This window comes from Ctenopharyngodon idella, chromosome 5 (genome assembly GCF_019924925.1).
Source record: "Ctenopharyngodon idella isolate HZGC_01 chromosome 5, HZGC01, whole genome shotgun sequence".
In the NCBI taxonomy this organism is placed as follows: Eukaryota; Metazoa; Chordata; class Actinopteri; order Cypriniformes; family Xenocyprididae; genus Ctenopharyngodon; species Ctenopharyngodon idella.
Window position 1 is genome coordinate 43,833,917 of NC_067224.1, and position 26,403 is coordinate 43,860,319.

At 38.0% G+C, this 26,403-nt stretch overlaps 3 protein-coding genes across 7 annotated transcripts in view; 1 reads left to right on the forward strand and 2 right to left on the reverse strand.

Annotated features, from left to right (window-relative positions):
* Positions 1 to 11,210, reverse strand: part of LOC127513078 (E3 ubiquitin-protein ligase RNF43) — a 127,233-nt gene extending 116,023 nt beyond the window's left edge. For both annotated transcript variants that reach the window (XM_051894603.1, XM_051894602.1), the window contains exon 1: positions 10,100 to 11,210. In XM_051894603.1, the coding sequence (XP_051750563.1) occupies positions 10,100 to 10,327 (228 nt within the window). In that variant the 5' untranslated portion in view covers positions 10,328 to 11,210. The remainder of the gene's footprint in view (positions 1 to 10,099) is intronic.
* A 196-nt stretch (positions 11,211 to 11,406) lies between these two features.
* Positions 11,407 to 19,224, reverse strand: hsf5 (heat shock transcription factor family member 5). Of its 4 annotated transcripts, none has more exons than XM_051894662.1 (6): positions 18,704 to 19,224; positions 15,680 to 15,940; positions 15,135 to 15,229; positions 13,780 to 14,187; positions 13,563 to 13,626; positions 11,407 to 13,447 (listed from the first exon to the last, which is right to left on the reverse strand). In XM_051894662.1, exons 1-5 carry the CDS (start codon positions 19,170 to 19,172, stop codon positions 13,588 to 13,590), a joined length of 1,272 nt encoding a protein of 423 aa, XP_051750622.1. In that variant the 5' UTR covers positions 19,173 to 19,224; the 3' UTR covers positions 11,407 to 13,447; positions 13,563 to 13,587. The 4 variants fall into 4 exon arrangements, 3 of the variants coding, with proteins under 3 accessions (XP_051750622.1, XP_051750621.1, XP_051750623.1); XM_051894661.1 differs by having other exon boundaries at positions 13,780 to 14,190; XR_007930327.1 differs by having other exon boundaries at positions 13,563 to 14,190.
* Positions 19,225 to 20,147: 923 nt separating this feature from the next.
* On the forward strand, positions 20,148 to 24,440 carry supt4h1 (SPT4 homolog, DSIF elongation factor subunit). The gene is made up of 5 exons (XM_051894726.1): positions 20,148 to 20,373; positions 20,674 to 20,780; positions 23,560 to 23,615; positions 24,009 to 24,062; positions 24,190 to 24,440. Exons 1-5 carry the CDS (start codon positions 20,305 to 20,307, stop codon positions 24,255 to 24,257), a joined length of 354 nt encoding a protein of 117 aa, XP_051750686.1. The 5' UTR covers positions 20,148 to 20,304; the 3' UTR covers positions 24,258 to 24,440.
* The last annotated feature ends 1,963 nt before the right edge of the window (positions 24,441 to 26,403 follow it).

The following is a 26,403-nucleotide window of genomic DNA, read 5'->3' on the forward strand; positions in this document are numbered from 1 at the left end:
TATATATATATATATATATATATATATATATATCAATTTAAAATATTTAAAAGAATTTAACTTTATGACAACAATGGACGGACGGACGGATGGGAGTTATGAACTGAAAACGGTCCACGCCAGTAGATGCACCATTATGAATGCCTGTGCATTTTACTTTTGCTTTCGAATTAGCACCAATTCGGGGGCAGCAATTGCTTGAATGGTGGGTTATTATTCTTAATGAAAAACACAACAACTAGAAAAACAAAACTAATCCTTTGCAGGTTCCCTATTAGCACTGCTTTAAAGTTACACCATCAACAATGACTATCGTAGCAAGCCTAATCATTATATATATATATATATATATATATATATATATATATATATATATATATATATATATATATATATATATATATATATATATATATATATATATAGAGAGAGAGAGAGAGAGAGAGAGAGAGAGTGTGTTTGTGTGTGTGTTTGTGAAAAGCCTATTAAAGAGAGTTAAATGGTGTAATGAGGGATTGTTGACATTCATAGAGTTTTAATATAGATTTACTCAAGTCAACAGAGGATTAATTGGGCTTTTACAGGTAGTTAAATGTTGAAGTCACCACAGGCCAATCTTTTGTGAACTCTGTACTCTATTTAACACAGGACATGCTACTACAAAGACACTTTAATCAGGTTCATAATGACAAACCCAGGGTCCCTTCCGATGCTCTAGAAAAAGCTTCCTGTTCCTCGTCTTCATTCAAGACATCAAGAATTTCACAATGACACAAAGGAAACAACAAGCTCTTAGTGGGACATAAAAGAGTGTAATCTGATTGGCCTGGTCTCGTTCGAGCAGCAGTGATGTACCGTGACCCCCATCATGTACCACAACAGGCTGTAATGTCCGCAAGCCCTCAATACAACATCCTACAAATCGTTAACACCGTTAGCAAGCGTTCTGGCACTCACAGGGGCTAATTTTAGGGCCAATGATGTTGCAAAAACTGCACATGAGTCTGTCCTTTCAGGGGAATGTGGTTTGCATTCACTCGCATTAGTGATGAAATTGTTATAAAATCTAGACGTGTGGTAGAAACTATTGCAGTGTTAAATAGGGCCGTATGAGTGTTTAGAGATGTAACTTAATAAACAAGCCAATGATCAATTTCAGATTATATAGAGGAAAATGTTATTGCTCAGATAACACTGCTCTTTAACACTCTAAAAAATCTTGGGTTGTTTTTCTGGGTTGAGCTTTTTTTTTTTTTTTTTTCAGCGTTTGGGTAGTTTTTGTGTTACCCAGATCCCGGGTCGAACGTAACAACCCAGTGTTTGGGTAGTTTTTGTGTCACCCAGCTCCCAGGTAGGACGTAACAACCCAGCGTTTGGGTAGTTTTTGTGTCACCCAGCTCCCGGGTTGGACGTAACAACCCAGCGTTTGGGTAGTTTTTGTGTCACCCAGCTCCTGAAAGTTAGCAGTTCCCCCGCCGAACGCAAGCCATCTCCGGCACGAGATCCAGCGCCGTTACGGTGGAGATCTGTAAACATTAATTAATGTATCAAGTAAACAAAAATAAGCTAGTATTATAGTAAAAGTGAATCAACCTATTATGCTGGGTTAAATAAACAACCCAATTTGCTGGGTAAAACTAACCCAACATGTGCTACTATATTTACCGAGCCCAATCTGGGTTGTTTTTAATCTAGTGTTTTTTAGAGTGAAACGTTTAGGACATTTACTTTGCAGTTTTTTTTTGCATTTAATTGTGCCATTTACTAGCAATTTGTGAGTGTTTTTCTTTTTTTTTCCCGTGCAGATCATTTGATCTAAGGGGAGACTCAAGCAAAAGCGTTCAGTGTGCAGGCTGGAAGACAAACATCAACAGGTCAGAGCGGGCGGACGGCCTGTTATCAGTTTCCAGGGGGGAAATATAGACAGGAAACCCATCTGAATGAGGGGAGGGGAGGCCTATCGGAAGCGCAGAGTAAACAAGCTCCTTTTTAATCATCTAGACTCGCGTTTTCAACCTAACACTCTTTGATCTGCTACTCCATTAACGCATCCATCCCAGCCTCCCTATCATCCGTCCTCCTGAGAGATTAGACAGGGGAGATTATTCAGAAGAAAAGTGGAGAGTTACACGACAGATACGAGGCTGCCAAGACGTGGAGGGCGTGTGCTCAGATGATTCTAACGTGCACGTCTGCGGTCATGCTCTTCCTAATCCAATAAGCCATTTCTGTAGAGGTCACAGTACAAAAATGGTGAGTATAGGCTGGTTTATATAGTATACATCACTGTTTTCCACTGTAATACATTGTAAGCTGTAATTTATTCCTGTGATCATCATTACTCCAGTCTTCAGTGTCACATGATCCTTCAGAAATCATTCTAATATGATGATTTGCTGCTCAAGAAACAATTATGGTTATTATCAATGTTGAAAACAGCTGTGCCTCTTCATATATTTATGGAAGCCATATTTCCAGGATTCTTTGATGAATAGAAAGTTCAAAAAACAGCATTTATTTTAAAAATAGAAATCTTTTATAACATCATAAATGTCTTTACTGTAACTTTTGATCAATTTAAAGCATCCATTTTCTTTCAGAAAAAAAAAAAAAAAAAAAACAATCTTACTAACCCAAAACTTTTCAATGGATATTTTGGTCCTGATAGCACAGCAGAAATATCTACTACAATATAAACAAAACAACAAAATCTCAACTAGACCCATTTCTACAATCATACCACCACCCAGCACTAGGTAAGAGGATCTGATCTTAGATCAGTAGCTTCAAATCAAGGTAGAACCTGATACTGGTCTTTGTGAGCGTTTACAAAGGTTCAGCTGACCTCTCTGCCACAAAATGCCCAAAAAATGAGGAAGGGAGAAGGAAAAAAAAAAAATCGAATCTAATGAGACTTAGAAGGAAATCACGCTCTTTAAAATGGTCTTTTAATTGAGTAAAGTGCCCATCAGAAGCTCAACCTCGACACTCTTAGCTAATGCCAGATTACAAATCATGGAGTCAAACATTTGGGAATAACTTCATCCTTCAACAATGTCCTCCATACAGCAGCCCAAAACACATTTAGGCACTTTAGTCACACTAATGCCATTGCATTAGTTTTGTTTCACTTGTAAAGTGTACTTGTGCATCTTTCTTTTCAATAAATAACACTATCTTTGATGTTTTTTAATGTAATGCAATGACTTTCAGATGTTTATAAGTGTCCAAATGCATTTCAGGGTCTCTATTGCTTTTTTGGCGTTAAATAGCATTAAAGACAAGTCTGTGTTGGTTTTAAGAGAAGTTTTTATGCATCTGGACAGGACCGTGTGGTAAAAAGGCTTCACCTTGTCATGCGTCTCACCGACATAAAAATAGTCTGTACTGTACTATTAAAATTATATAAAATTGGTTAAAACAGAAAAAGGTACCACTTGTGTCAAATCAAATTCCACATTTCTAATGCAAAATAAACAGAGAACGTATGATCGGCCTCCATTAAAGACCAGTGGCTGCGCCGAGAGCCCTTTTCTCCTTAAATAAAACATTTCCACCATCATCATGTCTGATCTTGTTTTTCTCTGCCTGTGATCCGCCGACTGGGGCCCAGAAAAGAGAGTCAAATTTGGGTAGCGCCGCTCGCCAACCTGTGGCCTGGAGAAACAACATGCTTAGGAAGATCAAATGGGATGGGAGATGTGTAATTACTGGTGGTTATGAAAACTGGCTGTCATCCTCAACGCGGCGAATTCAGAGCCGCCCGAGGATAGCCGAGGCAGACACGCCTGAAAACGCACTAATCCAGCACACTTAACTAAACAGACTCGTTGTTGCTTCACTTTGTTTAGTTCCTAGTTTAACACGGAGGCAAATGAACTGGAGATGGTAGGGCTGGGTGATGTATTGAATATTCAACAGGTATTTTGCTGGCGATATACAATTAAGACTTTATATTTGGTATTAAACAAATTTTGATATTTTTTGTCAATGATTAAAACATTAGTGAGAGTGAAAAGTTTGTCATAGAGTGAAAGTTTTTCATTTGCACGTTTTAAGTCATGTCAGTTTAAACATTTAAGTAGGGATGCACAATATATCGGCCACAATATCGGTATCGGCCGATATATGTTCATTTTTAATGTTATTGTTATCGGCCCAATAGGAAAATTTGGCTGATATATTAAAGCCGATAAATAATGGATTATTTCCTTCAGCTGAGACACTTCAGATGCACACTGATCGCTATGATGGTTTTGAATTGCTTGAAATATGATTGAAAATCACTTCTAAAAAGGAAAATACGGTTAAGTACAACATGTGCAGCGCAAGTCTGTCATATAGGCTACATAAAATTATAATGAGAACATTATAATTGTGTGCTTGGGACTTTTGTTTTGTAATCAGGCTTTCAAAAATTATATTTTTAGAGATTTAGATTTATCATCCAATATATCGGTTATCGGCTTTCAAATATAAAGAATTATCGGTTATCGGTATCGGACAAAACTTTCATATCGGTGCATCCCTACATTTAAGAGAGTTCAAAGCATTCAGCGCAAGAAGACGCGACACTTTCTTGTCTTTTTGTACTTGGACGGACACATACATGCAAAATTATATCCTCATAAACACAGTCACTTACGTCTTAAAGGGGTCATGACATGAGAAATCAAATCTGCCTTGTTTTTTTGACATATAAGAGGTCTTTGTACCATTAAAACTTCCTGCAAGTTTCAGAGCTCAAAACATCCTCATAATAAACAAAGCATTTATTTAATCAAGCTCCAAAAACGGCTCGTTTTGATACTGTGGGATCTGTGATGTCACATGGGCAAATTCATTTGCATATGCCCACCTCCAGAGCAAGACATCGACTAATAGTTATACATCATTGCACCACACACTCTAAAAAATGCTGGGTTAAAGGGGTGGTTCATTGCAATTTCACTTTTTTAACTTTAGTTAGTGTGTAATGCTGCTGCTTGAGCATAAACAACATCTGCAAAGTTACAGCGCTGAAAGTTCAATGCAAATGGTGATATTGTCTTTTAAAGTTATGGCAGTATAATGCCTACAAAAACGACCGGTTTGGACTACAACGAGCTTCTTCCCGGGTGGGTGACATCATAAACCTTGCAATTAACATAAACCCTGCCCCCGGGAACACGCAACAAAGTGGGCGAGGCCATGTTGCGCGGCATTATGGAAGTGAAAGAGTTGTGTACACCAGACGCGCGTGGCACAATGTGATGCATCAAAAGATAATAGAACCCATTAGGATATTATCTACACTGGATGCGGCGCGGAAGACAACTTCCAGAATCTACACGAGTTCAATGCTGGATTTGCACCAAGGCTATTACTGAAAGATGAAGCAGTTCCCACTTTAAAAGCAGAAGCTGCTGTTTATGAGCCCCTAACTGGTAGCTATATTCTATTGCATACTTCTCCAACAAACGCCAACAAACTTTTATGTTCACAGACAAACAGTTGTTCATGCTATAAATTAAACGATGCCTTTACAAAAATGCTACTACTCAGTCATGTATTCGGCTACAGTAAAGCTTTAATCGTATATTGAAAGCTAACAAACAGCAACATTTACAAGTGACAGCATATCTAAACACTTTGACATAAATACAAAAGTAAATACCATTCATAAACGTCCTTTAAAAACTGTGCTTGCAGAGGTTCTGCTTGACCCTCTTCATCATTACTGCTATCTGGGTCTGATTCGAGCTCAATTTGATACGGCAATATAGACGCCATTACTTACATTTCCACTGAAGCACATGTAACAACTAATGGTAAGGGGCCGTGGCGTTTCCGGACGCTTCAGCGAATCACAATACACCCGGCCAGCTAACCAATCTGATCACATTGTGTATTTCTGAGGGAGTGGTATCATATAATCAGGAAGTCAAACCAGCCGTTCAAATGACAATGGAAACAGCAGTGTAGAATAAAGGTAAAATATAACAAAAAACAAGCCAAGTTGGGTTGAAAATGGACAAACCCAGCAACTGGGTTGTTTTAACCCAGCAGTTGGGTTAAATGTTTGCCCAACCTTCTGGGTAGTTTTATTTAACTCAACTATTGTTTAAAAATTACTATATGGCTGGCTTAAAATGAACCCAAAATTAAAAATCAGACACATAATTACTAGAGGCAACAATAAATCAAAAGGTGAACATTTATTAATAAACAATTTAATAAATGTTTATTGTTTAATTATTCATTAAACTTAATAAACGCTCATTTATTAAACATATTGTTAATTTCCAACATACTTCGGGTTCATTTTAAGCAGCAATATAGTAATTGTAAAATAAAACTACCCAGCAGGTTGAGCAAACATTTAACTCAATCACTGGGTTAAAAACAACACAAGTTAGGTTGAAAATGGAAATGAAAAACAACCCAGCAGGTTGGGCAAACATTTAGCCCATTCATTGGGTTTGTCCATTTTCAACCCAGCATTTTTTTAAAGTGTAGGCCCCGCACTGGCGTTCAGTCATTAATGGCTGACATCTGCCCACACTGGAAAGCAAGCATCCTTGTGTTCACATGCCTGGATTATTTTAACTATATTGTCACTGTATCTTTAAATTTAAATGGCAACAATGTACAAAAACCTCCTAAGCAATTTCAGAGCAAATACATATCCAAATAATCAAATATTACCAAAAAATATTTAAGCTTTTCCACCCAGCGCTACTGCACAGCATAAAAACATGCTATAGATCATTCGATATCATTCTTCCCAGAAGCAGATAAAAGCCATAACATTAAATTCATGCGGTAAAAAGTGAGGGAAGAAAAGATAGAAACTTCCCCCTACCCCACCTGCTTCTATCACTTTGTCCCCTAGAGGAAGGGAACATTATGCAGGAGGACAATGCGCCGAAGCAGCCCGGGCCTGTTCCAACAGGTTGGCACTGCAACAAAAAGCGTCTGTCTGTGCGACACGCTCTCTGTGAGAGAGCGATACACTCCTGCAAACCAAACACACATGCACACAACATCATATTCTTGCTAATTAGTTTATACACAACGGATGTTTCTTATCCAATGCACTTGCTTGTGCTTTCAGCAACTCCACACTTCAAACCGTCAACCTTTGAGCTACAAACCCAGAGTTCTTCTGCATGGGCTTGATTCACAGTGTACATTCTGCATGTAGATACTAGTTACCGGCGGCGTGAATAACACCTCTGAACATACGGCTTGTTAGAGACACCTAAAAACCTCTCAGACTTACACTGAAGAGAGCTCAGAATATCAGAGACTGAAACCGTACGAAACCACCTAGCAACGGCTCAGAACACCTTAGCAACCACAAAGCAACACCCACAACACAGCAGCGCATTTTGCACAGGCAAGCACCGCTCACACTTTAGTCAGAAAACGCAAAAATCTAGTTACAACTTGCTATGAACATAGTAGTAAAATAAGTTTGGCCAATAAAACTACAGAAACACTTTTCTCCATCCATGAAGTCCCTGCAAATTCACTGCAAGGTTCAAATACAGCATGAAATTTCTCTAACAAACGCAGACATTCCACTAACAAGAAATCTATTTTTATGGTGCAATAACTCTTTCCTACAGGGGAAAAGGCTTTCAAGATACCTTTACAGTTAGCGCATCCCCTCTGGCTTGATCTGGATCGCTCTCGCAGAGAGACGCAGCGCTCGCAACCTTCAAAGCCCGAACATCTGGCGGTATGGCCTCGGAGAACAGACCCAACAGTTTACAAGACCACAAATCTATCACCTCCAATAAGACCCGGGAGGGGTTCTTGGCACCTGCAGAAATGCATTCGATGACTTCCCAGGTGAGCGATTCTCCGGGTCTCCGGACACTTCTGTGCCATCAACAAACTCCATGAATGTCACTGATCACACAAAGTGATACTATACACTCTTATGAAAAAAGGTTCTTAATTGGAATCGATAGTTCCGTGAAGAACCTTTAACATTCACGGAATCTTAAAGGCACAATATGTAATTTTCGCCACTAGAGGTCGCTTATTCAAATCAAAGGCGTAGCTTGATGATGCCTTGAGGTGTTGTCTTCACGTCTACAGCCTCTGGAAAAGAATCCAACGATCCATATTCATGGATGAGCTAATGTATTAAAGATTCATTAACGTTACTGTAGTATGAAGCAGGGTGTTGGAACGGAACGAGGCCGCTGGAGCGATTGCTAATGAGAGACGAGCGCGACACATGTCTCGAGAGCAGCGGGACTTTTATTATGCCACAATCGCCGCTTCCGCTTCTTCCGGTCAAGTGTATGTGGGCAGCACTGTTTATCATATTAGATACATTTGTCTTGAAAGTTGTTATAATGCTACTCTGTGCGTTCGATTGGCGGTAAGCAGTAAGCTAGATCGATATTAATCATGGTAAAACATGGTACTCGCAGTAAATCAAGAAAACCAGATTTAAACAACAAGACTTACTGTGTTGAGCTTTTTAACATGATTAGTTTTCTGTTGATGAATGTATACAAACAGTCTAATAAAACACATAATATATTAAAGCACCTTTGGTGTTTCTATGGTTTCTACAAAATAAAACCGGAAAATGATGTAGGGATGCACCGATATGAAAATTTTGGCTAATACCGATAACTCTTTATATTTGAAAGCCGATGACCAATATATTGGACGACAAATCAACATCCGATCATTTTTGAGAGCCTGATTACAAAGACAAAAGTTTCAGCTGGAGGAAATAATCCATTATTTATCGGCTTTAATATATCGGCCAAATGTTCTTATTGGGCCAATAACGATAACATTACATATGATCATATATTGGCAGACACCGATATGGTTGCCGATATATTGTGCATCCCTAGTATTATGTCACTGGTAGGCGTCCTGGTTAAAATGGCTTATTTCTCTGGATTTAAACATTCTTGGAAACATTTGGGATAATGCAAGTGCACAAGCCAACAAAATAATATATAACATTGTTCTAGTGATTTTTGGATATTTGAATCCAAAAATCTTACATATTGTGCCTTTAAGTTCTTTAAAAAGTTCTTCACACCAAGAACAAATTGGTTCTTTTAAGAACGTTGATTGGAAGATTCTTTGGGGAATGGTTCTTCTATGGAAAACCTACTTCTCTGAACCTTTATTTTTAAGAGTGTATGACAATATCAACAGTGGCCCCAAAAAATAAAAATCCAAAATAAACAATGTAACTGCTTTTACTTTGCTAAAACACTCTAAAAAATGCTGGGTTAAAAACAACCCAAGTTGCGTTGAAAATGGACAAACCCAGCTATTGGGTTAAATGTTTGACCCAACCTGCTGGGTAGTTTTATTTAACACAACTATTGTTTAAAAATTAGTGTATTGCTCGTTTAAAACAAACCCAAAATATGTTGGAAATTAACATTTATTAGCATGTTTAATAAAAGGACATTTATTAATAAGTTTAATTAATAATAAAATAACAATAAACATTAAATTGCTTATTAATAAAATGTTCACCTTTTAATTATTATTGCTGCCTCTAGTAATTATGTGACTGATTTTTAATTTCCAACCTATTTTGGGTTTATTTTAAGCCAGACATATAGTCATTTTTAAACAATAGTTGAGTTAAATAAAACTGCCCAACACGTTTGTCAAACATTTAACCCAACCGCTGGGTTTGTCCATTTTCAACCCAACTTGGGTCATTTTTAACCCAGCATTTTTTGGGACAACATGCAGGTTTGTTTCAACCCAAACATGTGTGCCTGTGCCGTTTCGTTACAATACATGACACTTTCCTCATCTTTAATCTAATATCTAATGCAGTGACATTCAGACACTTTTGCTTAAGTGTCCAAATACTCTTTAGGGCCACTGTCCGCTAGTTAAAGACTGAAGATGCATGAGATGCACATCAGTGTTCTCTCACAGATCTTGTGTCATCTACATTACATTTATGCATTGAGCAGATGCTTTATCCAATTATATTCGTAATATGCAATGGCAGGATTATCAGGCAACTCGACTAGTGTCTTGTTCACCTCTCCACCAACGTATGAAGCTCGGGACTCATTGAAAACATCTCCCGGCCGGGTCTTACCTGCATGAGTTTCCCTTTAGCACTGCCCGCGCTGCCCCAGGAGAACACCCCTTCCAGGGTGATGGTCCTGCTGGTGGGCTCCTGCTTCAGCAGTGTCACCTTGATCGTGGCTCGTTCGGACTCCACAGCAGCGGCTAGTTCCAGGCCCGTGTGGCCCAACGCTACCTGCAAGGCAGCCATGAGCAGCCACGGCCAGAGCCCGGCCAATCGCCGCACAGGAACCCTCATTGTCCTGGCTGCAGCGGCGGGCTCCGGCCATACATTATGGACTGTCCACAAAGCTATCCGTCCAGCACAAAAACACTAGAATCCTCAGGGGTCACTGAAACTGTCCCAAAAAAAATCCAGTGGATTGTTGTGATTTGGAACGTAAGGATATTATTAACACTTTACCTGTTTGTAAATCTAATCAAATGTTAAATGTTAGTTGTTGACTGGCCTGTATCGCTGACAGAACATGATTGACAGGTGATGAAATATGACAGAGAGCCAGTGATTGACAGCGGACTGACTCGTGGCCTGAGCATTGATTTAAATGTGCAACAAGAGTTTGATATGATCTCCTAAAGAGCAATAACTTTACAGATTGTTTCCCGCGCGTCGTGATTGATAACCTGACGTCATAATGACTGCGTTATTGTGCGATCCGCCGCGTCCACTTCAAAGGATTCCAAACATTCCAGAATGTAACAGGTTGTAGCAGAGTCGCCGTCTCCATCAGTGCGACAATGTATCAGTTATTCCGCTCATAAAGTATTCAGAACAGTTTATAATCCCACTGTGAGATGTTTCCCGTGAGGACCAACATAAGAAATGCGACGGGAAAAAATATTATCAGCTTTGCAGGAGCGATCGAAAACACTGGCAGGAGAGAGCTCTTTCTGAACACTCATTTCCATGTTCCCCAAATGAATTAAGATCAATCTTGCTGTTACTTCACAAACCTGTTCGACTCAGATTAAATCTCCACAGATCCATGGCGAGAAATCCAGTCACTTCATATGTAGAATCCGCACGCGCTGTCCCGAAATGAAGCCTCAGTGTTGTTGATCCGAACAGCAGGAACGCTGGAAAAGTTTAAAGTTGAGAGTGAGAACGTGAGCGTGTGTGTGTGTGTACCTGCTGACTGTCAGTGAGGGTGGAGCAGAACTGATCCGACCCATTAAACACATGCACACACACACACTGCGCCCTCTAGCTTACATCACTGGAGAAACATCACAATTACAGTCCGTTGCTGCCTATCAAACTCAAAACTGATAGAGCATTTTTTTTTTTGTCACGTGAGTGTACTAAACATAACGCGAACAGTCGTATGCTTGATAATTACCTCGTGTAATGTAATGGCCTTATGATCGAATAATTATTATCCCTAAATTGCATAACAGCTATGTTAAAATCAAATCATAAATTGTTTGATCATAAAACAATTTAAAGGGGTCATGAACTGCATTGTTTTATAATGTTTCCTGGGGTGCACTTATAATGTTAATATGCTTTTTACATCAAAAATGGTCATAATTTAGAAATAAAAGGCATTTTTCCTTGATTTGAACGCTCTGTTTTAAGGGGCGTGTCTGCTGTGAGGCTTCAGTGTAAACGCCCACTGCTGTGATTGGCTGACACCTTTCCATTTGAAATACCTACTCTCTCCAAAAATTTTAGCAAGTTTTTAGTATTACATCTCTCAAAAAAACATTACATTTAGATTACATTATATTTAGATCGTGGCATGAAAGGTTGCAGTGATGATAGTCGATCACAGACATGTTGTTGAGCGCATGAAAGCAGTGATCTCGTCATTGAAACTCAATTTCTGCACACTGATGAATGCTTTCATCGTCACTAACAGTGCAAACGCGATGTAACTAAGAGATTTGTTGAATAAAACAGGAGTTTTGGCGCGAGTCCAGAACTCAGTCACTGATAAACTCGCGCTGTTTGATTGACAGCTCCAGCGATTGTAAAGGGAGCGTTCTTTGATCGCTTTCTATATATAACTTAATCACCGTTTAATTAACAGATTATTTTCATCTTACTAAGAGAAACAACGTGAAGTTGACCATTTAGTCACTGGTTTGATTTACTGACACAGACGACGAACATCTGACTGTACATGAATCATTACATACCAGATCAGGCATTAGAATTAACACAGTTACTTACATGTTGTTGAATTACTGTCGTAAAAGTCAGTTTGCGCTGAAATGCGAATGATTTACCAAAGAATCCACAGTGAAATGTACCGAATACAAATAAATAAAGCTCAACTGAGACATTCACATTGTTGAAAATAAATAACCATATTCCTAGCATTAGGATCCTTTGAAAGGTAATGTTATTTTAATCCTGTATCGCTCTTCTCTCCTCGTCATCTCACTAACACACCAGTGGGCGGGGCTAACGCTGCAATGATGAAGTAGGCGTCGATTTCTTCTGTGGAGGCGGAGTTTCACCTATCTATGTACAAGTCGTTTGCTGGGTCTGGTGTCAATAAAAGCTTTTACTGGACTAACAAAGAAGTTTTCAGGTCAGAGACTTACAGGATATTCTTACAGTACGATGACCTCTTATATATCAAAAGCTCAAGGAAATGTTGATTTCTCAATTCATGACCACTTTAATTATACTAAAACAGCACTAGCCTCAACTGCATAATCTAATAGTACTGTCTCCTAATTTTGCAACATGGACACTGTTATAGAACTGAATGAACACTGAACTGAATTGAGCTTTACAGCAGAATTCGTCTCATATTTGATGAAGTTTGCATCATTAATTCAGTTATTTTCCTGATTATTTCTGTGAAGCTGCTTTAAAACAATCTGTTTCCTTAAGGAAATTTTAATGTATTGGTCATTTATCATGACTTGAGCAGATTTATAATAAAAATTATTTCACTATGCCATCAAAATAACACAAAACACACAGCGATGACACACGTTCAGCCTTTATCAGGGGATTCACTCGCTTTGCATTTATTCAAATTTAAAAAAAGCTGAAAACAAATCAGTTCATTTCAATGCTATTACAATCTGACTTTCACTCTTGTGCTATGTTAAATATATAAATTATATACTGATGCTTATAAATACTGAAATATATAAGATAATTACAAATAAAATATCATGTTCACTGTAGATATTCAAAGCATGTGTATTTAGCATAAAAATACCATTAAAAATAATTAAAGTCAGAATTCTGAGTAAATTACTTTTTTGAGAATAAAACATGCAATGTTAACTTTAAAACTACTTAAAATCACACAAAACTTTCTTAAATAAGTTAAAAATGTTTGTTTTTTGGATATGATGTCATGTGAATATGCTGACGAATCCTGCCTGTCATCTGTGGATCATAACAACCATAAAGTCATAAAAAGTAATAATTAAAAAAAAAAAATCTGAATGATTCTGTAAAAACATAATGTAGAGGAGTGATATAATATCTGAAAGTGTCCTACCTAAAGAAGCTGCAGGGAGTGTTTTTCATGAGTCATGCTCTGCTGTCAGTTTCTGATCTGTAGCCTGATTTACAGAGGATTTCGTTATAGCATCAATCTAGCTTCAATGTTATTCAACACTCAAAAAAACATCATCAGTTTTATACTGTTAGCCCTGGGCAACCTGTAGTGAACACACACTTAAAGACTAACAAAGAAGACACCAGCATCTTTTAACCTTTTCTGAGGACTCCAGAGATGTTGAATCATGTTCTTTGAGCTGGCCGACTCCTTGATTCTCCACCTCGTGTCCCTCTGACTCTAGTTTGATGTACTGAGTGCTCACACCGCTGGCGATGACAGACGGACACACGTCTCTCTGAGGACTGGATACCGCAGTATCGGACCTGGAGCTCTGAGGACTATCGGCTTCAGCAGGTAACGTGGAGACCGGAGAGCCGGAGGAGTGCTGGGGCTTTACAGGGGTTCCCACTTGGACTATGCGGACATTCGGCAACCCCTGGAACTCGTCCACCATCTGGAACACTCTGTCAAGGTTCACGTCGGCCCTTTGAGCCTCAGGCGTACCGTGTGCTGCCCAGTTTGCGGTCTGGATGCTGTTGTGATGGTGGCTCACTGAATAATTCTGCTAGAGTAAAGAGAATGAACATCTTTAAAATGTTGTAGAGTGAATCAGTACCCGCAAAATCAGCATATTAGAATGATTTCTGAAGGATCATGTGACACTGAAGACTGGAGTAATGATGCTGAAAATTCAGCTTTGATCACAGGAATAAATTATATTTTACTATATATTCACATAGAAAACAACTGTTAGAAATTGTAATAATATTTCACAATAGTACTGTTTTTACTGTATTTTTGATTAAATAAATGCAGCCTTGGTGAGCAGAATGTCTTCTTTCAAAGACATTAAAAACTGTAATGTTTCCAAACTTTTCATAAAAAAAAAAAAATTAAGAAGTAAAAATAAAGTAAAATTGTTTAGATTTTTGAATAAACAATTAAATAAAAAATGTTGCATTTTTATGTATTTTTTAATTTATTTTTATTATGTTATTGTTTTGATGTATATAAATGTATACATGATATACAGTCAAACCAAAAATTTCTGATATTTTTGATATATTTTTACTAGTGGGTGCAGGACACTATAGTTCATTTATGTAAGTGAGGATAGCAAAATAAAGTAAACTGTGACAAATTATACCCAAAAAAGTCTTCATACAGTGGACTACCAGTAAAATTGATAAAAATTTGGAACCAAAAATTATTCAGACACTTTGACCTGACCATGTTTTGCTTAAGTGTTATCTGACATAATTAAGATTATTTTTTTCTGACACAGTTTAACTCTGAGATCTTGTCATATTTTATTACCATTTCTTTCAACTATAGTGAATAAACTGTATTAATGAATGAAATGTTCCAGGTGTCTGAATACATTTTGGTTTGAATACAATTTTGTGAGATTTACTCAGTAATTGTTCACAGGAACAGTTATTTATGAATATGAACGATCAGAAATATGTGCAATAATGTTTAACATATCAACTATGTAGTGGGTCTCACCGGGTAATAAGCATAATGTGCGTATGACAGAGATGTTTGATCACCACCTGATCGATCTGCTTCCATAAATCCAGCAGTGCAACACTGACAAACTACTGAAAGCGAGACAAACACACACACACACACACACACACACCAGTACAGCATATCAGTAAGTATCAGTTTCATCTCTGATGTTTCTCCTAAAATTCTAAGGAGGAATTCAAGAAAACAAATTCGATGAGAAATGTTGGTGTTCAAATTGAGATTGATCTGACGTTTGATTGCAGATGTTGACATCTCTGCAAATCTGAGCACATTTGAGACATTGTTGAGATCTCGTCTGAAACCCTAAAGGAGACATGTGAGATTACTGGGGTTTTCTCAGAAGACAATGTTAAAAGCAGGAGCCTCTGTTTGCTCTCACTGCTGTCTAGAAGAAATCATTTGATTGGATTCCTGAAAATACACTGATTCAACATGAATTGATTAAAATGTTACAAATATAGTAAATCTATCTAAAGCACTGTAAGTGTATTTATTTTAATGTAGGATAAAGTAAGTACCTGGCGGGTAAAATCCAGGAGGATAGGACAGGTGATGAGGGATATATTTAGCCTCCTGTGGGAACAGGGCGGAGGGACAGGACTGTACTCTGTGAGGAGCTCTGTACGGATACGGACGGATAACCGACACCGGGATGCCTTTGTTGGAGTAGAAAGGAGGCACATCGCTGCAAGGAAAGATCCAGGAATGGGGAGGGATCAAGCTTCGGTCAAACCCCTTCGGCTGATGATGGGATATGTGCTGATATTGGTGTGCAGAACCTAAGAAGTGAGTATGAAGAAACTTTTGAGTAGTTTATAGAACATTCAAAGATTTAAAGAGCTAAAACATTGATACCTGACCTCCCATCCAGGGGCATCATGCACCTAGTTTTTTGAGATGCTGCTCACAATGGGCGCTTGACAGTCCAACCACACACTAACCCTACTCTTATGACCCTATGACTAAACATAACTCCACCCATTAGGTGTACAGAGGCGGAGCTGGACTAGATCAAGCTCCACCCATTTGGTGTACAGAGGCGGAGCTGGACTAGATCAAGCTCCACCCATTAGGTGTACAGAGGCGGGGCTAGACTAGATCAAGCTCCACCCATTAGGTGTACAGAGGCGGAGCTGGACTAGATCAAGCTCCACCCATTAGGTGTACAGAGGCGGAGCTGGACTAGATCCAGCTTCGCCCATTATGTCCAGAGTGGCTCTGCAGTGAGTTTTTTAAGCAGCACGATGTGCAGTTCTGCTTCTTCTTCGTAAGACTGTGAGTTAAGAGAGTCTAGTGGTGTCATTTTACATTATGTATGGGAGCCAGATTCAAATCCTGATATAATATACAATTTTATAATAAACCAAGCAATGTTTCGTTTCATGGGATAAACCCAACTCCAAACAAAAATAACTATTATTAATAATAAAACGTTACCAAAGACTATAGAATAACACAAGACATGTCACTCGTATTGTTTTGAATGGGAGAATGTGCAACGCGCAATATGGCGGAATAAGTCCCGCCTTCTAAATAAGAGCCAATCGCCGATTGGTAAAGTCATCGCGTCACTGCAGCGGCCGTTAGAAGCTCCGGTTCCTATAGAAACAGTCAGACGCGCGCTTCCTATAGAGACGCGCATTTAGGACTGCGCATGCGCATTAGTTTGATTTAGCCTGAAAAAATGCCTTTTTTTGTCATGATTCAAGAGTTCAGAAACAAAATTTATGAGACAGTTGTTGTCAGATTTCACTGGTGATTTCAAACACTTGCATGGCCGAGAGGCGTTTCAAAGATGGCCGCCGAGTGAAATGACTTGTCTTAAAGGGACTTTGATGTTACTCAAGTTTTCACTGTAATAATTACTGCAATGTCTTCAATATTATTAACTGTAGCATTTTTTTTTAACTAAAGACTGACATTTAAATAGATATATAATATCACATTACATCTAAATTTCTTTGGTTGTTTTGACAAATTCATATTTTATAAAAATTCTTTAGAAGTACACATAAGAATCACTTTTATATTGTTAGTAATATTTCAGTATGAACATTTACTGGACTGAAGCAACTTACGTTTACTTGATTATCCATACATCATTTGTTTTTTTTTAGGCTTTATTTGTTCATCTCTCAATCATCATTGTATTGCATTATATGTTTTAAAACTACAGAGCTTTGATCATAAAAATAAGCATAAATATCATTTTACTTATTTATGATATTTATATGATTGTAAGTAAGTATCTGCTATACTGTTATAAAGATCTAATTGATTTACATTACAAGCATCTGAATTTCATCTTACTTTTTGTCCATATAAATATCAGTATCTGCACAAAATTGTGTATTTTTGCTCAGTTTGAATAAAACTGAGCTGTTTTTCCTCCATATTCTCACTATATCAGACTATATGAGCCATAAAAGCCTGATGTATCAAATATGATACAAAACATAAAACATATATGCAAACACAGCATAATGAATAAAAGATCTTTTTTCAAAAATGTTTTTCCCCCCAATTGTTTCTTATGCTCTAAACAATGAAATGACATGAAAAAATACTAAATTCACAAAACTTTTGTTGTTGTTTTTTTCTGGTTCTCAGGAGGATATATCAGACTTTAGTTCACCCAAAAATTAAAATAATTAAAATGTCCTGATAATTTACTCACCCCCATGTCATCTAAGATGTCTTTCTTTCTTCAGTTGAAAAGAAATTAAGGATTCGAGGAAAACATTCCAGGATTTTTCTCCATATAGTGGACTTCACTGGGGTTCAACGGGTTGAAGGTCCAAATGTCAGTTTCAGTGCAGCTTCAAAGAGCTCTACACGATCCCAGACGAGGAATAAGAGTCTTATTTAGAGAAACCATCGTAATTTTCTACAAAAAACAAAAATGTATATACTTTCTAACCACAAATGCCCATCTTGCACTGCTCTGCGATGCTCCACGCATTACGTAATCACGTTGGAAAGGTCACGCGTGACACAGGCGGAAGTACCGATCCAGTGTCTACAAAGCGAACGTGCAAAAACTAATTCAAACGCCCTTTACAAAAAAATTTAAACAACAATGTCAGACAATTTTGAACTTTTTGGTGGAAAAAAATGAGATGTTTTTCACTCTACCGCAGTACTTCTGCGTGACCTTTCCAACATGATTATGTAATGCGTGGAGCATCGCAGAGCAGTGCAAGACGAGCATTTGTGGTTAAAAAGTATACACATTTTTATTTTTATTTTCCGATGGTTTCTCTAGATAAGACTCTTATTCCTCGTCTGGGATCGTGTAGAGGCTCTTTGAAGCTGCACTGAAACTGACATTTGGATCTTCAACCCGTTGAACCCCAGTGAAGTCCACTATATGGAGAAAAATCCTGGAATGTTTTTCCTTAAAAACCTTCATTTCTTTTTGACTGAGAATTTTCATTTTTGGTTGAACTGTTCCTTTAAGAACTCAACTTCTATGTCAAATCATGTCTCTTCCCACCATGTTTACTTTAGAAATGGTTCACTAGTATGAAAGTTGAACTGGCCTGTAGTTTTCTCCTCTGTAGTGTTGTGTCGAGGCTGCTGATGGCCTCGGCTCGGGGGACGACAGGTCACCTCCTCTCCGGCCTGCATCTTGGCCTTGTTACTGATGGTCAGCCTCTTCAGATGGACCAGAAGTTCTGGCCGACCCTGTTTGAAGTAGGGGTTGTGGAACTGGTGCAGGTTGCGGTGTCTGTCTTTGGAGGGCCCGTCGAAAAGCTTCCGGAAGCCGTACAGGTTGAGCTGCCGGATGAAGCTGGTGAAGTTGGTGGTCTTGAAGAGTTTAGCGTCTTGTTTGACCGGTGACAACAGTTCGTCCTCGAACCGCTGCTGGTCCACTATCAAGCTGTCTCCACTTGGGCTCCAGAAGACCGAGTTGTTTTGGGGATCGTTTGTCAAACACCATAACTTAGCTGGAAAGTTATTGTAGTTTATGTGGACTGTGAGAAGAGACTTATCAAACTCCATATCCATGTTCAGATCAAATAATCTCTCACTTCATGACCTGCAGATGATGGAAACTACATAAACATCACTAAAAATTCAATATAAACAGTAGATAACACTATATAACAACTTTAACACATTAGTGGTTCATAATAGATGGATCTTAGACTGAATAGATCATTAGAAATATTGGTAACACTAGTATTAGTACAACGTTAGTGTTGAACCAACAATGAAAAATACTTTTAAAGCAATACTACAATATTACTTATACATATTTAAAATCAAATGCTGTATCGGTTAATATTATTTAATGGGCCAGAGTTAACATGAACTAACAATTAACAGTTGTATTTTCATTGTTGTTAACAAAGATTAATATGTATTGCTCATTGTTAACTGATGAGACCTTACTGTAAATAAGTGTTATCAAAATATTCAATAGATATAAAAGTTATCATAATAATAGCCTAGTACACGACACATGTAGACCTATATCATCAAAATCTATTAAACTTTGTTAATGAAAACTGATTAATTAATATCTTTACGTGTCTTTATATTTACCGTCTTCTCCCAGAACCGTTAGTGGAACCGTTATGCGCGTTCACATAGAACACATTTAAACCGCATCAGAATGAGGCTCGCGTGACCATAATAACGTCAGTTAACAGCGACCTCTAGTGGCTATTGTGGTCACAGTAGTTTAAATGGTTTTTAAACAAATTTTGTTATATGAAATATTATTGAATACTTAAAAAACATTATAAAATTAATAGGCTTTGTGTTTTTATTCATTCCATCATTTCCATTCCAACAATTCTGTGCATTATGTCCATTCTGAAACTCTTATTTTGGGTTCTTATTGGAACGTAGCAGCCAATATGCAAATTCGCGACAGAATTAGAATAAAAATATACAACATAATATGTACATAAGAATAGTATTCTACGCTAATTATATGAATAAAAATAAATAAACAAATATTTAATGTCACGATCACGCGGGCGCATTTCTGTGACGTCATTAAGCGGCGCCGAATGTGCGGTTGTGGCTAGCAAACGCTAACAACAACAACTCGCTGAAACAGTCGTTGTTCTAAGGCATCTATAAGGATTTTTTCGTTTAATTTCAAGTATATTGCATTAAAGCAACAGGAATGTCTCTGGAGACTGTCCCGAAAGATCTGCGCCATTTGAGAGCGTGTCTGCTGTGCTCTCTTGTCAAGGTAAAATGAGACATTTATCTGAACAGATGGTTGATATAATTGCATATTTAGACAGCAGAAACGTATAGAACAAGGTAATTAACAAAACTGTGATTAATAAAACGGTTTTGCCATGTCCAGAACATGAGCATTGTACGGTTTTGTTTATATAAACATCATTCTGCTTCATACAGCCATAAAATGTATATATACATCTATGTACATTATGCTGTTAGGTACAGTCATAGATAACTTTTTTTGTAAGGGAATACTAAGGGAAATATGTGTGATTATCATCTCTCTCATCTTCTCTGCTTTCAGACTATTGATCAGTTCGAGTATGATGGATGTGACAACTGTGAATCATACCTGCAGATGAAGGGCAATCGAGAGATGGTTTATGAATGCACAAGCTCTTCTTTTGATGGGTACAGTAGTTTACTCTCCTTCATGTTGGTCTAAACCTGTGTGGCTCGCTTGCTTTTATCCAAGGATAATAAATAGAGATGTTTGAGCGGTCCATGCAATAAGAATAGGTGGTGATTCACACTTTAAAAGCACCATGAAATAGTCAATACAGCTTAGTTCACCCAAAAATGAAAATTCTGTCATTAATTACTCACCCTCATGTTGTTTCACACCCGTAAGACTTTTGTTCATCTTCGGAACACAAATGAAGATGTTTTTGATATTTTTTTTATCCTCCATTGAAAGCAACATAAGTACCACATTCAAAGTCCAGAAAGGTAGTAAAGACATTGTTATAATAGTCCATGTGACTGCAGTGGTTCAACCTTAATACTTTTTGTGCAAAAATAACGACTTTATTCAACAGTTTCATCTCTCCCTTGTCAGTCTTCTATGCTGTTTATGTTGTATAGACAGTGCAGCGCTTCCGTCTTCTACGTCAGAACGCTGACTTATTATTGGCCGGTGTGGTGAGAAATCGAGTCCCCCCCCCAGGAATTGGTTCAACAGACTTTTAATGGGTAGTATTTTTAACATCTGATTATAATTCCTGCAAAAATCATGTTATGATTTATATTGTTTAAAAAATATAATGACCATTAATGTCCTTCATATAGTAGTATATAGCTTAGCTTATATTATATTAGGTGTGTTTCCAATATATGTTTCCAGTTTTTTCTATTATGCAATACATAGGCATTCATTTTACATTTCAAGCATGTTGTTTGTGCACTTAATGTAATAAACATAATACAATAGTGAAATAGGTTATAATTAGTCATTAGACATCATGATAACTTTTGATCAGGCAGTACCACCTGGCAGGGTTGCCAGGTTTTCGCAACAAAAGCCACCCAATTGCTACTCAAAACTAGCACAAACTATCCCAATCGCGTTTCCAGGGGGTTCCACGGTAAAAATCACATCCCATGGGGTAAAATCTGCATTTCTGGCAGGGTTCCCCTGGTAAGATTGGCATTCTGGGGATAAATATCACGTTTTTGGGGTCGATTCAACCCGCGGACATGGAAAAACAACCCGCAGCAACAGTGTTAAAGGGAACCCCTGGTGTTAAGACTTGTATGGCTTAATATAACGTAAATTATGTCTCTTACTAAATATGTAGTAGAAAACCCATGAAAGATTTACATTATTTAAAAAATCCATGACATATTTGGACCGATTTGGACAATGTGCGGCGCCATTTTGTTTGCGTTCTATGTCGGTGACGTCAAATGGTTGCACTCACTGCTCTACTGACACTGTCATATTGCTATTTTTACCGCAACACAACTCTGAATATAATATACGATGCCACATTGTGCAGCTTTTAGTTGTAAGTTTCAGTCGATGAGCCACAAGAGAAGCGATGTAAGTCTTTAAGATAAGAGGAGAAAAGAATAGGAAGTTGTGCAGAATGTGGACGAATAAAACTTCCTAACTGCGTCTTTGTTCTCTTCACTTCAGCCCTGATGACTTTGAGGCTTTTTATCTGTACGTTTTGGTGCACCGGTAATCTAGTAACGCATACAGGTCTTAATATCCGCGGGGTTCCTTTTAAAACACGATCAGCCTTTTCAATTTGAGCCAGAGCGCAAAATTAGTGAGGATGAAAACATCGAAGACGTGCAATGTCTCTGTGGCTGTTCGAACTACTGTTGTGACGTGTAAAAATCGTCTGATATGTCACCTTAATGCATTGCACACAGTTAAACATGCTGAGAAGATGTTATGCGATCACAGATATCTTGTGTATCACAGCACATGCACGCTTTGAGGCAGTCTGTCTCAATCAAGATGTGTTATAGGCTCACCTTCGTCAGTCTCCACGACAGGCGTGGCATTTGGTTAAAGCATACACTTATATCCATCGGCAACTGTAAGCTCTTTCAGTAGCTGTGGTCTGCTAAAAGCCTCAAAGGCACCAGGGCTTGTGAAGAGAACAAAAACGCAGATCTTTAGGAAGTTTTATTCGTCCACATTCTTCACAACTTCCTATTCTTTTCTCCTCTTAGCGCTAGTAAAGCAGTAAAGACTTACATCGCTTCTCTTGTGGCTCATCGACTGAAAATTACAACTAAAAGCTGCACAATGTGGCATCGTATATTATATTCAGAGTTGTGTTGCAGTAAAAATAGGAATATGACAGTGTCATTAGAGCAGTGAGTCCATTTGACGTCACCGACATAGAACGCAAACAAGCGTTGGGGGGAGAGACTCGATTTCTCATGACACCGGCAGTCAATACTGAGCGGGCGTTCTGATGTAAACACGGAAGCGCTGCACTGCGTCAACTGCGTAGGAGAATGACTGAATAAACTTATTTTTGTTTTGTTTTTGCGCACAAAAAGTATCTTGTCGCTTTGTAACATTAAGGTTGAACCACTGCAGTCACGTCGACTGTTTTAACGATGTCTTTACTACTTTTCTGGGCCTTGAATGTTGTTTTTATGTTGCTTTCTATGGAGGATAGATAAAAAAAAAAACTCTGATTTCATCAAAAATATCCTAATTTGTGTTCCGAAGATGAACAAAGGTCTTGCAGGTGTGGAACGGCACAAGGGTAGGTAATTATTGACATTATTTTCATTTTTGGATGAACTAACCCTTTTGAGAGCACGAATCACACTGGTTTGGAAAGATACGAGTATGTTAAAGATGAACTATTCTTTGAAAGTACACTGACACGCATGTTGGATTTCATTTGAGCACTAATGTGTGATGTCTCCTCCATTATAGTGTCATTGCTATGATGAGCCCAGAGGACAGCTGGGTGGCAAAATGGCAAAGAATCGGTGAGTATTTTAGTGCTGTTTACCTCACTCACTTCTGTCTTTCATGTCATTACATACACTACAGATGATTTCACAGTAGTAAACAGGAAAATAACAGTGTTAATGTTGCAAAGTTCTTCAATTATGAAACGCACACAACAGTAAAAAAACAACAACAGTATCATTATTCAGCTCAATAACAGTGTTGATGTTGCAAAGTTAATGTTATGAAACGAACTCTGTACAGGATTATAGTCATTATTCAGCTCAAATCAGTTCAGTGTTGATTCAATAATAATATGCATCAATTATGAAATGAGTTCAATGCAGCAGTACAGAAGACAAACAGTGTTGTTATTCTGCCTGAATAAATGTTGATTCACTTCAGTTCAATATTGTCCATGTCTTTCTCAGGTAACTTCAAGCCAGGTGTCTACGCAGTCACAGTAACGGGTCGGTTACCTCCAGGTTTGTACTCTCTCATGACTGCAATGAAAGAACGTGCATTTTCAATCAAAACATTGGCATATAATGAATATCTCTTCTGAAATCTGTTTCACCTCACTCACATGCGGTTGATTTGGTCCCATCTCAGGTGTGGTGCGAGAGCTGAAGAGCAGAGGCGTCATCTACAGGTCCAGAGACACGGCTGTTAAAACATGAACACTGTTTATGGATCAATCAGCTGTTTTAGTGACTGCTGCTCTGCTATTGTCTGTTATGTCATTTATTATCTTATGATTTTCTTTTCTACCTTATTTACATTAGTATTTAGAGTGCATTTGATGATGGATAAATGATTTATTCCATGTAAAGGATTTAAACATTAAAGTTTTATAAACAGCATTCTGTTTTACAGTCATTTGTCATTTTCAAAGACACCATGAGAGGGCGCTGTCACTCCTCAAACTCATGGTGACTGTCACTTATGCACACAGAAATGAAGCAATCTCCTTCAGAATATAGGATGCATCTGAAATCGCATGCTACTGTATATAGTAGGGGGAAAACAGTATATGACAAAAGAAGTATGTAATATAGATACAGTACCGGATGACCTACTATTTCCGCTGAGATTCTCACTAAAAATGTTGGGTTAAATGTTTGCCCAACCTGCTGGGTAGTTTTATTTGTTTAAAAATGACTATATGTCTGGCTTAAAATGAACCCAAAATAAAGGTTGGAAATTAAAAATCAGACACATAATTACCAGAGGCAACAATAATAATCAGAAGGTGAACATTTATTAATAAGCAAGTTAATAAATGTTTAATTATTATTCATTAAACTAAATGTTAATTTCCAACATATTTTGGGTTCATTTTAAGCAAGCAATACAGTAATTTTTAAACAATAGTTGAGTTAAATAAAACTATAAAACTGACCTGATTAAATAAAACTTTGTCCATATTTAACCCAACTTGGGTTGTTTTAACCCAGCATTTTTTAGAGTGTGCATACGACGGACACTTTACTATCCCATGAAGCCACAGGAGACAACATGGCGAATGTAGCACGTCCAAGATGACATTCATACTATATAGAACATACTGTTTAGCGGTCATGATGTAATTATTCAAAATATGTACCTACTTGTGGAATTAAGAGCTCAGATTTGTTAATATTATGGTTAGTGATCTGACCCGCACTAAACTTCTGCATGTAACTCATCTAAACCCATTTATGCAATTGCCATGATAGCCTAAACGGGTCCACTTTGTTTGGACTTGGAGGATAAAACACTTCAGTTGGAGGAATTGGAGGAACCCAAGCCATATTTAGGGGCTGTTTAAACACTATTTTCAATTAAAAACAGAAAAATGTATAGTTCACTTTTTACGCGTATGCGAGGGTCAGCGTACAGTGCGCGTGACGCGAATTTCGTCATCAGAAGAGTACTCGCGTATTGTACGCGCTCCTCCGGATTTTTGATACTTGTACGCGCAGGTCGCACATGCGCATTTATTTGTTTTTTGCAGTAATTAGTTTATCCACAAGGTGGCAACCGTGCCCTAGGGCCGTCAATTCACAAGGTAGTCAAAGAAAAACTGCATAAACAGAACAGCCTGGAGCACATACACAAGCTACAGCGACATCGGAGGCCTACATACACGACAGATTGTGCGAAGAGGTTAGAAAGTACCCTCATTTGTACAACGGTAGCATGAAAGAATACAAATATGTTTACATGGATTGTAACTCGTGGCGAGAGATCGCTCAAAACTGCGCATGCGTCGAACGCGTGTGCGCGCGTACGAGTCGACGTATACTTTGCAAGTGCGTTCGACTGTGCGCGTGCACTAGCGTATGCGTAAAAAAAAGTACACACAGGGCTTTAGAACACCTTAGCAATCGCATTACTGTATATTTTTGATCATTTAAGAGTGAAAACTTTTACTATATAAGCATTGATGCATCATTTGAAGATTTTTTATTTCTTTATTTTATTAGTGTAAGCAGATTCAGGCACGAGTGCCCAGGTTTAAGGCAATGAAAGTGTTGTTAGTAAATTGTGTCATGTAATGCAACTGATGCACAAATGTCAATACTTCACATCAGAAACACTGCAACTGACTTAAAAACAAGTGCTTACTGAAGCTATTTTTCTTTGAAACGTGCTGGGGTGGTCATGATTTTTCCACACATTTCAGAGGGGAACCATCACCTCCTTCACATGAGTGAACAACAGTTACTGAGTGACTCATAAATGAGACTTCAGAGTCATATCAGTCATTTCACTGCTGCGGGACGCACTTGAGCTTCAGAAAAGAAATGTATTGGTTTCTTGTTAGCACCAGAAGTTAATGTG